Consider the following 13,978-nt stretch of genomic DNA (forward strand, 5'->3'; position numbering starts at 1 on the left):
GTAACATAATATATCTATACTATCCATACTATTATTATTATTATAAAGAGGTAAGCGTTTGTGAGTTTGTATGTTTGAGGCGGGTAATCTCCGAAACTACAGAACCGATTTAACTGCGGTCTGCGCCACTGCGCCATGGAGGTCATCGATTTCCCGCGGGAACAGTCGTTTTTCATGAATGAAAGGTACCCTATGTCCTTCTCCACACTTCAAACTACATCTATGCAAATTTTCAAGAAGATTGCTTGAGTAGATAGAGCGTGAGGAGGTAACAAACAAAGAATCAAAAAAGCGAAGAAACTTACTTTCGCATAGTAATTTAAAATATTTGTTAGGATTAGAATTATTAAAAAAAATATATTACCTGTCAGGTTCCGTGATTGACCTTTTCTCCGTCTTGTCCCTCGGCCAGACCCGATCCAGCGTAACTATCGCGCGTCTGTTCAAACCCTCGCCCACGGGGGGCTTGTGCGCATCTTCCGGGTACACTATCACTTCCTTGTTCAGGAAATGGACTGTAAATATTCGGATTCAGATCATTTGTTGCAAGTCACAGGTTTAAAAGGTGTCACATAAATATAATAATTAATATATATATATATATAAATAGAGAGGCCTATGTCCAGCAGTGGACTGCTACAGGCTGATGATGATATAAAAAATTGGACAAAAAAAAAAAACTTGTCACGCATGACACGAACACTAGTTTTGTTAATTACATTATTAAGTAGACTTAACAATATTGGTGCTGAAATTACCACTGTTATAAGAGCGTCGCCTTCAGACACATATGTACTTCACTTAATAGACGGTCACAAATACTGAAACACACTGTACGTTTTTACCTTTTTGCTAAAAGCAAATAAATATATTTTCTTTTTTTTTCCATTTTTCAATATAAAGTACAGGTGACGCCCTGTGCCAAGGCACAGCTAACATATAAGAGCTACTAGATACCTTTTACTCAAATATATGATTCGTGTTATGTAAGGGAATAGAAGGATTTTACTGATCAATTTTATGATCAAAAAAACTATGAAATAATATGCTTTTTGTAAAAAAGAAGATCGACTGTTACAGGTAAAACAATACAATTTTTATTTATTTATTAAACTTTATAGTTAACTTTATACCGTTACAACGAAGCCAAGAATAAGGGCTCATAAATCTAAAATAAAAAAAAGAGAAACCAATGAGAAACACACGAGAAACCTCTATGAAAAACAAAAAGTTTAGACTGTTACAGGTAAAACAATACAATTTTTAATTATTTATTATACTTTATAGTTAACTTTATACCGCTACAACGAAGCCAAGAATAAGGGCTCATAAAATCTAAAATAAAAAAAAGAGAAACCAATGAGAAACACACCGAGAAACCTCTATGAAAAACAAGAAGTTTACTGTCAATCATTGAGAAACTCACCAAGTGCATCCAAATCGAGTCCAGCAACGTCCAATTCACAGTCGTAATAAACATTGCCATAGTTCTTTCTGCCGATTGTGAAGTTTGGTACTACACAGCTGCCGTCAGGACGTAGGAAACCTGGTTAAAATAATTATAACTTTAATCAAATAGTACTTTATTCAATGTATCTATTTATTTATTCTTTTTAGATATTCTATAATTTTTAAGACTTGGCCATGCCAGTAAATAACTTTTCTAACAACTATCATTATCTATCTTTCTATTATAGGACAAAACACACAGATTGAGCTAGCCCCAAAGTAAGTTCGAGACTTGTGTTATGGGATACTGACTCAACGATACTATATTTAATAACAAAATACATTTATAGATAAACATCCAAGATTTGGGCCAATCAGAAAAAAAACATTTTCCATCATGACCCGACCGGGGATCGAACCCGGGACCTCTCGGTTCAGGTGCCACTTTACCACCGCGCTACCGAGGTCGCCAGTTTATCCTGAGAGTGTATTTCTTTTAAGATAACCTAGTTTGACCTAGGCTAAACTGGTTTACACTATCGGGCTTAGGAGGAACTAGTTTAGCCTAGACTTCCTCTTCTTTTTATTTAAGAGCTATGCTCTTGTCGGTGGAGTATACGCCACGCCTCTCTGTCCTCGGCTTTGCTTTTAAGGTCTCGATACGACACAACGCCTGCCTTCTCTTTCAGTTGGCTTAAGCCAGTTAATCCTATCGCATGTAGAAAGAATTAGTTTAGCCTAGGCAAACCTAGTTTAGTCTGGAATCAGGTCTGGTCGGTAACATATATATAAACCAACATAAAATTAAAAACATATTACATATTAAACATATAAGCCAGACAGATGTCTAAATGGTAAGTCCTTCTGGCATGATAGGGACCAACACTGTTTGAATGAGTTTCTTTCGTCATTTCTTCTCAGCAGTGGTCGTTCCGAAATGCTAGTAGTTTGTAAATTTGGTAAATATTTACTTTAGAATATGGCGTCAAAAAGTGCCTGTGAAGGTCTAATTTCTGAATAAATTATTTGATAGAAATTTGTACAAGACTAGCGACCCGTTATGTGAGTTAAACTATGTCATAGAAGGCTATAACATCGTAAGGAAACCTGCACATTAATGGACAGTTTAGTTCACTAGTGTGTATGCGACTACCTGCCACTAGATGGCGGTAGATAGACGTAAAGACATGTCAAATGCCTTTTAGCGATTTGAATAAAATCTGACATGAGTGTTAGCAATAACACACTCGATATGATGACGATGACATCAAGAAACAGTTTTAACGATGTATTAATAAAAATGCATTATTACTGGTTAGCTCGTCCATGGACGGGATGGTGTAATATCCAGGCCGTGTAAGTTTGATGCCTGTAGGATGTGGCGGCATCGCTATCGTCGGCACGTTTTCCTCTTCTGACACTAAAATAAAATAAAAATTAAATTACTAAAACTTCAACTGCGCGTTTTAGGTTTGTTCGTTTCTATCGTATGTCGACCATAGCGCCATCTATCCGTAGCACTAATATAACATTGTATTGTATCGAACGCAATGGAAACATTGTGAAAATTGTAGATGGACACCGATTTCGGTTTAGTAAATTGTTGCAACTGTGTCCTGTTGCAAACTATAATACTTGCAGCTGAATTTTTTTTTATTATCTAACCTGTGGATGTTGTTTGTCCACTGACCAAACGCCTCCCCTATTCTTCCATTCCTCTCTTTCTATTGCAAATTATGATTTATTTATGTACTCAAAAATATTTATTATACATTAGGTAGGCAGTATTCGAAATAATAAAAAAATTAAGCTGTCATTCTGATGTACAGTTACACAAATACTATCAGAAATATTTACAAAGACAAAATATTGCTAATGTATAAAAATATATACATATCAGTCAGAAGTGGTGGTGGTGTAATGGTTAAGACGCCCGCCTGTGGATCGAAAGGTCCCAGGTTCGAATCCCACCCGTACCACATGAGTTTGTATACCAATCTTCCGGATCACTTGCTTCCGGTGGAGGGAAACATCGTGAGGAAACCTGCACACTGGTTGACTTTTAACTTGTGTGTGAAATGGAGAAGGCAATGGCAAACCACTTCATTAATAATGCCAAGAAAGTTGTTGTGTGTGTTTCATTCCACGTAATGACCACTACCCTCAGCCATGAGGAATACGACCATGAAGAAACATGTAAGTAATGATGTGACTAAACTAGGAATTTTGAGATAGGATAGTATGAGATAGTATAACATAGGATAGTAACCATACACGCCAGCGATCTGGTGCGCTATCTTCTCGCAGCATACGAACTGTGAGCCGCCGCGGTGCGGGCAGAATTGGAGTGGACAACCACCTTTAGGATAGGATAGTTAGGATATAGGTTTATAGGGTCTGACGCAGAATGCGCAAATCAAAGAATTAACTTCTTTTTCACTATTTTACTAGAATAGAATAGTATAGTTAACTCCCGTGGGATTCTAAGCCATTTCCTGGCATCTTCGTCCACAAATTAACGAAATATAGTCTCATATCTAATTTACAACACCTGATTAGGCTGTTTGTCATAAAGAATTGAATATTTTATCTATTCTTAAAACTGTTAATGGTGCAGTGTCAATAATTTCGTAGGGTTTGTTCCAGTCTCATACGACACGATTCGAAAATATGAGAAACCACTGACTTAGATATATTGTCATTAACACAATCTCGAGAAATATACGCAATCTTCCGAGAAACACATAGGAAAAGTGCAGAAATTAGTTAAATACACAACAAAAGGTATACTCACCAGACAGCGTGTCGACGTTTTCCTTGTCGCTGTGTCTGTCTCTCACGCCGAGCTCCCGGAGCGAGCGCTCGGAGTCGGCGGCGGCGGCGCTGGGCGGGTGCGGGGCGTGCGGGGCGTGCGGGGGGTGCAGGGGCAGGGGCAGGGGCAGGGGCAGGGGGAGGGGGGCGGCCGCGCGCCGCAGCGGCTTCGTGGTGAGCCAGCTGGCGCGCCGCGACGACCCGAGTTCGTTGTCTTATAACGAATATATTTTACAATACCTGTACTGGTGTTTCTCAGAGCGTTACGACCGCTGCCGCCGCGCTGTCATTACGATCCGTCAATTTTCTTGAGGAATCAACATTCCCGATATCAATCATTCATAAAATTTACATTAGCACATATTAAAGATTGATTATTTTAAAGGCATATAGTAAAACTAATTCTTCTCTGATTCTGATTTTGAAAAAATGTAATGACAGCGCGGCCGCAGCGGTCGTAACGCTCTGAGAAACACTCGTACACTAAATGTGACACAGGATAATTACACATCGAGTATTTGTATGGCCATGCTAAGTATTATAAATTCGTGAGTTTGATTTGCTTTGGAGACAAAACCGCTGTACCGATTTTGATGAAATTTGGTATGCATGTAGTGAAAGACCCCGCTACAACAATGTTTATTACCTCTTCACGCTCTATCTACTCGACCATTCTTCTTGAAATTTTGCATACATGTAGTTTGAAATATGGAGAAGGACCATGAGGGAGGATGAGAGGAGGGTAACTTTCATCGTGGAAAATTATTATTGTTCTAATACTAGCTGCGCCCAGGGGCTTCGCTCACGTGAGAAAATTGGGATAAAAGTACCCAATGTATTATTCCAGGTTATATTCGACCCGTGTACGAAATTCCATAACAATCCGTTCAGTAGATTTTGCGTGAAAGATTAACAAACAAACACACATCCCTCACAAACTCTCGAATACTTATTAAGTATTAGATCTCGAATACTTATTATTAAGTAGGATTAGTATGGTTTCTCACCAAGATTAGGGTACAGTCGTGGAGTTTCGTCGGCATTAGCGTTCTCCTTGTCTGTCCACGACTTGTTGTTCACTTTGGGCGATGTCAAACTGATGAAATAAATAAGAATAAATAATAAATAAATAGATATATTAGGACAAATCACACAGATTGAGATTGAGACTTGTGTTATGGGGATACTAACTCAACGATACTATATTTTATAACAAATACATATATAGATAAACATCCAAGACCCGGGCCAATCAAAACAAGATCATTTTCCATCATGACCCGACCGGGGATCGAACCTGGGACCTCTCAGTTCAGTGGCAAGAACTTTACTACTGCGACACCGAGGTCGTCAAGAATAAACAGAATAAAAATGTTTATTTGTGAGACATAGGGCGGTAACAACATTTAAGATCGCAGTCCGATCGGGCCGGGCGAGAACTGAGGGGTCAATATGATTTTCAAGTAAGCGATATTTTAACTCACCCGCTGCCATGTCTGTCTGAGGTGCCGTCTGAATCTGTAATAATAATGAAACTATTATTATCAAGCAGTAAAATCATATTCATTAATATTAAGTAATAAATTATTTTTCGCAATAGGTTTTTTTTTTTGTATTCAAGACTATTCGAAGGCGTTTATATTATAAGAAAAACAAGTGAAACAAGATATGACAAAAGTAAATGACACATTTTTTGACTCGTCCAAACGCTCTATATGAAATGACACGAACAAGTGACGTCACAACGTGCGAAAATGTTCGCGAAGAAATATATGTTTGTTCAACAGCTACATTTAAATATTACGTTTATGGGGATGAAAGTTTTTTTTACAATATTTTAGTTTTTTATGAAACTTTTTGAAAATTGACTTTCCAACCAAGTTTAAATCTTCGTATAATGATTCAGCTGATTTGTTACAGTCTATAAATTATCCGACTTGGCGCAAAATGTCCTTTTCTTACGATGTCATTTCTCAGAATGTCCATTTCTAATAATGTCATTTTCTCAAAATGTGCTTTTAATAAAAAAAACTATTTTAATCAGTTGCTTATCCAAATTATCATCGAAAACACACAAGGACATTTTGAGAAAAGGACATTTTGAGAAAAGGACATTTTGAGAAAAGGACATTTTGCGCCAAGACGATATTATCATAATGATCATAAATATATCTATAGTATCGGTAGATTATACATATTTTTCACAATTCTCTGACCTTGGAAACTACCCTATTCTGTACCACCTTGAATCTCACTATATAATAATATAGAAACCTTTTGACCAACACTGGAAAGAATCGTTGGAGAGAACTCTTCTCCCAACTCCCTCCGACTCTTCCCGACTCTCTTCCGCAGATTTGGCTTGTTCCGTGTGAGCTGGCTGATCTTCCGTCGACGATCTGGTAAACAAAATTAGGGTAGACGACAAACGTTCATCTAGATGACTATTCAAAGGCCATTATATTATTAGAAATACATGTTAAAAAAATACTGTGATAATGACGATGCTTTCAAAGATAAAATAAAATTAAACGTTTTCGGACTACATACTAATGATATTCTAACGTCACGATTGAACTAAACGATTCTCTACCGTGACCTCACGATCGAGTAATATATTAGAGAAAAAGACTATGTTTGTTCGACAGCTACATTAAATATTACATTTATGGTGATGACTTTTTAATAAAAGTCTTTAAAAAAAATTAGTTTTTTATGACGGTTGAGATAGTTTTTCTAATTTTACACTTTTTTGAATTTGGTTTTTTGAAAATGTATTTTCCTTCCCAATGGACTAACAACAGCTCAAACGTGATTGAGTTGACTGAGTTGACAAAATATTATGTATGTATGTTTGTAACGCGATAAATTTCGAACCGCCGGTCTGATTTTGATGAAATTTAAAACGTATGTAGTAATCTGTCAATAGAATTTTCATGTTCGTGGGGCAACAAAACCGGTTGAGTCGTTTTTGAAATATTCACAATTTCGTAAAAATTCATTGTGTTCGCGAGGTCTACGTTCGCGGCGAACAACTAGTATATACATATGAAATGAAATATTGATATGTTGATGATATTAAATGATATAGTTTGATTAAAATTTACATTTCCGAAAACCAATCACATTCGGTTAATAGGTCTGTTTGTTTCATAAGGGTCGCCACACTGTGAACAAGCGAAACAGAGAGAGAGAATCACTCACCTGTTGTGATCAGTGATTGGCTCAACAGAATCATGTTGGTCTGTCCCGTTCCTCTGATTCTGTCTGAGAACCAATCGCTTCCTACTCGGTCTTAAACTCAATTTGTCTTCTAGACTGGCGTCCGCCTCTTCTAGGCCGTCGAACAGTGATTTCTGGAACATATAACATTACGAAACAAAAATGACAAAATTTTATTAAAAAAAACCTTGTAAATCAGAACTATTACTCTATAAACGAAGTCATAGATTATAAATAATAAATTCAAGTACTTAACAATACATATAAACCTTAAATAAAAATATATATTTATATGACGAGTATAGAATATAGATGTATTCTTCTTCTTCATAGTCGTATTCCTCATGGCTGAGGGTCGTGGTCATTACGTGGAATGAAACACACACACACACACACAACAACTTTCTTGGCATTAGTAATGGAGTGGTTTGCCATTGCCTTCTCCATTTCACACACAAGTTAATAGTCAACCAGTGTGCAGGTTTCCTCACGATGTTTCCCTTCACCGGAAGCAAGTGGTGGTCGATGAAAACTACTATATATAAGTTAAATTTGTATACAAACTCATGTGGCACGAGTAGGATTCGAACCTGGGACCTTTAAATCCACTGGCGGGCGTCTTAAACATTACACCACCACAGCTTCGATAGACGTATTGCATGATAATTATTATAACATGACTATAAATGTTAATGTCTACTAATATTATAATACAGAGGCGCCGCAATTCGCAATACCTGCACGAGGTGACTAAGTTATAAGCAATGATTGTAATTACTTTAATATCATTGTGACACTTTGTTGGCGAATAAAGAATATTAATACGAATGAATATGAACATAATCTTCTGAATTAACAAAGCTACGTGGGAATTTGGCGATAAAAAGTACATTATGTGTTTTTAAAGGTTATATTCTACCCGTGTACCAAATTTCATAACAATCGGTTCAATAAAAAATCAACCCCCAAATGACTACAATGGGGGGTGAAAGTTTGTATGAAAATCATGTCGGTTTCTCTATCCCAGAGAAATTAACTCGGCCGCGGTCAAAAGCTTGTTAATCCTAGCCAATATTATAAATTCAAATGTATATATATATATATATATATATATATATATATATATATATATATATGTATATCTTCTTGAAATTTTGCATACATACAGTTTGAAGTACGGAGAAGGACATAGGGCACCTTTCATCCCGGAAAATTAACGCGTAATAATAATTCGAGTAATATATATATAATAAAAATCGAGTAATAATAATTACCAATTTATCACACATTGATGGCGGCAAATGGTTACGGTACCCGGCGCCGGCAACAGAGGCGTATCATCGTCCATATGAATATCGCATACCTTGTCGTGATGGCTGACGGGACGCACGGTTAATTTGATGCCGGAGTTCGGGGACGAGACTCTGTACCCGCCGCTGTTCTCCAGTACTGCTTTCATGGCCGCTGGATTGGTAGGCTTCAGGACGTCATCTGCTGTGGTAGCTGTTTACAAGAAAAAAAAAACAATAAATTAATAATTCTACTAATATTACAAATGCGAAAGTTTGTGAGGATGTATGCGTGTATGTTTGTTACTCTATCAAACAAAATGTACTGGACGGATTGTGCTAAAATTTGGTACACGGCTAGAATATAATCTGTAATAATACATAGGTTATTTTTTTATACCCACATATATCCTCACAATCTTACACATTTATATTGCTATTAGGATATTACATTACGAATTATATTACGAACAAGCTAATAATAAAATAACAAAGTCTGTCTGTTCCGCTTTCACGGCCAAACCGCCAGACCGATATTACAAATATAGGTTTTTTTTTCTTCAAAAATTACCCCCCTAATTAAATGTATGCAATGGTGGGGTGAAAGTTTGTATGAAAATCATGTTGAAAAGACGACTTAATTGGCTATCACAAACACAAACGTAGAAATAAGTTAATCTATACTATTATTATAAAGATGTAGCGTTTGTGAATTTGTATGTTTGAGGCGGGTAATCTTGGAAACTACCGAACCGATTTCAAAAATTTTTTTACCATTAGAAAGGCACATTATTGTTAATAAGTGGTGGAAGTTTTTAAATAAAAAAGGAAATAAAATTGGAGAAAACTGTTATTGTATTTTTTCAATGTTTCAAACAAACAAGTGAAGATATAAAAACCACAGACAATTAAGAGAAAATATTAAAAAAGGCTAGAGGCCTTAACAATTATCCAAGATTTGCTATAGGCTTAATCACAAAATAATATTAATCACAAAAAATATAATTATGCAGTCAGATATATTAGAATTAAAGAGTGGGGGAGGCTTTTGTCCAGCAATGGGACATGATATAGCTACTTAAAAAAAAGGCGCTCAGAAGTAGTTCTACGCTGACGAAGTCGAGGGTAAACAGCTAATTGTAACGATACTCACTTCTGTCGGGCAGAAGGTTTTTGAAAAGCGGCGAATCTCCGTACGGACGAGCGGCTAGAGTCAGAATCTGTTCGTGGACGTTGCTCGTCGATGTGCTGTTGTTAAAAACATTTTATTATAAATCTATACTATTATTATAAAGAGGTAAGCGTTTGTGAGTATGTATGTTTGTGGCGGATTATATCCGAAACTACCCAACCGATATAAAAAATTCTTTCACCATTAGAAAAGTACATTATCCAAGATTGCTATAGGCTATATTTTATCTCAAAATTCTGAAGGGAGCGAAGCCCCGGGCAACATCTAGTATTTTATATATGGACAAATATATGGAGTAAATATCCTGTCAATATTATAGTATGTATTTATTAAAATTTTAGCAAACCACTGTCACAACACCCACCTGCCCAATCCAGTGCTACTGTTATTCGCATTGAACCCCATCCCCAACGTGTTACCGCCCAGTGTTGAATTGTTGAATAGCCCACCGCCCAAACCGCTGTCCAGACCTGTTGTTAAACAAGTTTATATTTATTAGACACCAATCACAGTGCGCCATTGTGACGCAACGACAACCATACCACAATGTGATTGGTTCGCTGCGTCACACTGCGAATTGACTCGATAGCAACAAGTGATATGCAATCCTGTAGTTCGTCCTCTACTCAGCTGTACTGCCAACGTATTCACAAAAATGGCGTTATTTGTTCTATGCTATGAAAAAAAACCTCATTAGACGTTTCGCTTTGTTGGACAAGGACAAGATTAGCTGCCATAGATTTATATAACTGACTGTGATTTTGGAAGTTAGCTTTTTGCATTTATCGTATTAGGGCTATCTGATTACGCGCATGCGCTGTGACGACGAGCTCGCGCCTGCGCGATGTTTCTATTCTACAAAACAAATGCTGTCATCCACAATTTTTAGCTGTTGTTACTTTTAAATGTATTGCTCGTGATTTACCAGCCCTAAATAAACAATCTTCGTCAAATACCGAGTATAATTATTTATAATATATACTCAGACAAGATCCTACACTGTCCTATAAACATTTATGTTTGATGTTTATCAACACTAATAAATTCATGACTTACGCTGTAACAATTTTTTAAAACCCCCGTTCAAACATAGGCGGACGTTACTATCAAAAAACTACTTCCAATTAAAAATCGACCCCCAAATTACTATTATATAATAGGGGGTGAAAGTTGGTATGAAAATCATGTCTGTACCGCTTTTTGCAGATAAATTCATGCGAAGCCGCGGACAAAAGCTATTAATAAATAAACGAATGATATTGGCTGAGTGTAACGATGCTAGTTGAGTTAAATAAGAAAAAACCTCACTCCAAGCTTAATTAGCTAGCTGCAGCCGACGAAACGGTGGTGGTATATGTTAAGACCCCCGCCTGTGGATCGAAAGGTCCCAGGTTCGAATCCTATTCATGCCACACGAGTTTGTATACCAATCTGACTCATGTATAGCAGTTTTCATAGACCCACCACTTGTTGATTATTAACTTGTGTGTGAAATGGAGAAGGCAATGGCAAACCACTCCATTAATAATGCCAAGAAAGTTGTTGCGTGTGTTTCATTCCGTGTAATGACCACGACCCTCAGCCATGAGGAATACGACTATGAAGAAACCGACACCGATACGATAACCTTATGTGGTACTTCAGTAGCGGTTAGTCTGGGTCCCAAAGAGCGATAGCCTTTACGTGGTACTCTCTGTAAAACCTTAAGGCAGGCAAAGCATACAATAGCCCTTATGTAGTCCTTTCCGAAACCTTTAATTAGGGAGTTACTTTAAAATTTCTTAAAACTTTTGAATCACAAATAGCGAAACCACAGCAAAGTTACGATTGATTGCGAAAAAACGATTAGAAAAAATGACAATAGATATTGACATATAATTATTATTTAATGCGTATGATATGTCACCTATTTAAATTCTTATTTTATTTTGGTTCGAACTGAATTTTCAACACAACTGTACCTATTATTGTGAAATAAATGAATAAGAAAAGAAAAACCGATAGAAGTGCAAAGTCATTTGATTCAAAAAATTGTACGAGTACAAGCGAAACATTTGTCGATTGTATTATTTTCACAGCAACGCTACAAAGATAGGTACAGTACTACCACGTTTATAAGTTACATCGGCAATATTCCACGGCGCAGAATAGCGCGTCCTACCGCCAAATCAAACCGAATACAAACTCAATAAAATAACGACCATATTACTAGGGCATAAGTCTTAAAATCCAAAAAAAATTAATGATTCGTGCGTACTCAGACATGGCGCGTGCGCGTCACAGCTCTGTTCGCGGGTAAACAAACATGGCGCGCTCTGATTAGCTAAAATATTTTCGCGCCGTACAAAAATTACTGTGTGCAAGTACATCGGTGTAACTTATAAAAGTGGTAGACCTGTATTGGATTTTGTGTGAAACAGCAGAATTTTCGCGATTTCCGAGTTGCTCCCATATGAAAAGTTGTTCAGAATCATGTAGAAAAAATATTGGCAATGTCTGTACCAAAAACCAAAAAGACCCTGGATATCCTGCGTGTCCAATATAATAATGCTTTTAGAATGTTGTTGGGTCTGCCTCGGTACTGCAGTGCGTCGGAAATGTTCGCGCAAGCTCGGACGGATGGCTTTCACGCGATCATACGCAAAAAAACAGCCTCGCTATTGAGAAGAGTCAGAGACAGTCCCAATGGCATTTTAAGAACAGTAGCGGAGAATAACTACTCTCCAATTTTAAGAAAATTCTATTGTATACTAACACTAGTTAATAAGTCATGGTACTAACATTTCTATGGATTTACTGGTGATCCGAAATAAACGAATTTTATTTTATTATTTTTTAAAAATAACTCACCAGTGCGGAAGCTGTTGCCGCCCGCCTGGAACATGGAGCCGCCGCCCAGAGCGCCGAAGGCGGGCGCCGCCCCCGGCTTCTGACCGAACGCCGTGCCCAGACCTGTGCCTAGACCTGTGCCTGATACACAACATTTGTTTTAACATTAATTATATGCTAGTTGCCAAATTTTTGTTTTGATGACTATTCAAAGGCTCTTATATCATTAGACACACCAGTGAAAAAATACTGTGATAATGACAATACTTTCAAAGATACGACAAAAATAAAATCACACATTTTTGGACTCGTCCAAACGCTCCATACTGAATGACACGAACAAGTGACGTCACAACGTGCGAAAATGTTCGCGAAGAAATATATGTTTGTTCGACAGTTACATTAAATATTACGTTTATGGTGATGACTTATTAATAAAAGTTTTTACAAAATATATGTTTTTTATGATGGTTAAATTTATTTTTATAATTTCATACTTTTAGAAAACGGACTTTCCAACCAAGTTTAAATCTTCGTATTTAGATCCAGCTCCATTGTTACAGTCTATGGTTTATCATAACGATCCTAAATATATCTATTTTAAATCTATGTTATACATATTTTTACAATTCTCTGACCTTGTCAACTACCATATTATAAATTCTTTATTCCAGACATTTCCATACATATAGTGTCAGCGACAATTTAACTAACTGGCTATGTTAGTCCTACTTATAATAATATTATAAATGCGAAAGTTTATGAGGGTGTAATAACAAGACGAAGGAATAATTTAATGCCTGAAACACAGGATGATTTTTCTTCCTAGCTGAGGCACCCTTTGTTTTAATTTAAAAAATCTTAATTTAGATCTATTCTATAACTTTTATTTAAGCAACATGAATAAAGACATATTATATTATTATAACCCACACATCTCATCATATGAGAATGAGAACTATATTTTTTTCGCATTTTTTGCCACTTTGAATAATGTACCTTATATTTATGCGAATAAAGTGCACAATAGCTTACCCAAAGTGGGCTGTTGTGTGTTGCCGAAGCCAAAGGCGGGCGCTTGTGTGGCTGGCTTCCCAAATGTGCTGTTCCCGCCAAAAAATCCCCCGGCCGTCGACGTGGTCGTACCAAAACCACCGGACAGGGAGCCGAAAGCTGACGCCAAAAC

General features: G+C 36.9%; 1 protein-coding gene across 3 annotated transcripts in view; it reads right to left on the reverse strand.

The window, feature by feature from the left end:
* Positions 1-13,978, reverse strand: part of Nup98-96 (Nucleoporin 98-96kD) — a 62,343-nt gene that overhangs the window by 33,726 nt on the left and 14,639 nt on the right. For 2 of the 3 annotated variants that reach the window (XM_053766905.2, XM_053766906.2), the window contains exons 12-24: positions 13,828-13,965; positions 12,814-12,933; positions 10,328-10,433; positions 9,925-10,019; positions 8,846-8,985; positions 7,465-7,616; positions 6,535-6,659; positions 5,745-5,778; positions 5,268-5,356; positions 4,244-4,474; positions 2,762-2,869; positions 1,427-1,546; positions 365-515 (exon numbers count right to left, since the gene is read on the reverse strand). In XM_053766905.2, the coding sequence (XP_053622880.1) occupies positions 365-515; positions 1,427-1,546; positions 2,762-2,869; positions 4,244-4,474; positions 5,268-5,356; positions 5,745-5,778; positions 6,535-6,659; positions 7,465-7,616; positions 8,846-8,985; positions 9,925-10,019; positions 10,328-10,433; positions 12,814-12,933; positions 13,828-13,965 (1,609 nt within the window). The remainder of the gene's footprint in view (positions 1-364; positions 516-1,426; positions 1,547-2,761; positions 2,870-4,243; positions 4,475-5,267; positions 5,357-5,744; positions 5,779-6,534; positions 6,660-7,464; positions 7,617-8,845; positions 8,986-9,924; positions 10,020-10,327; positions 10,434-12,813; positions 12,934-13,827; positions 13,966-13,978) is intronic. The other variant, XM_053766907.2, reaches the window with a different exon arrangement.

The sequence above is a fragment of the Plodia interpunctella genome, chromosome 29, assembly GCF_027563975.2.
Source record: "Plodia interpunctella isolate USDA-ARS_2022_Savannah chromosome 29, ilPloInte3.2, whole genome shotgun sequence".
Lineage (NCBI taxonomy): Eukaryota > Metazoa > Arthropoda > Insecta > Lepidoptera > Pyralidae > Plodia > Plodia interpunctella.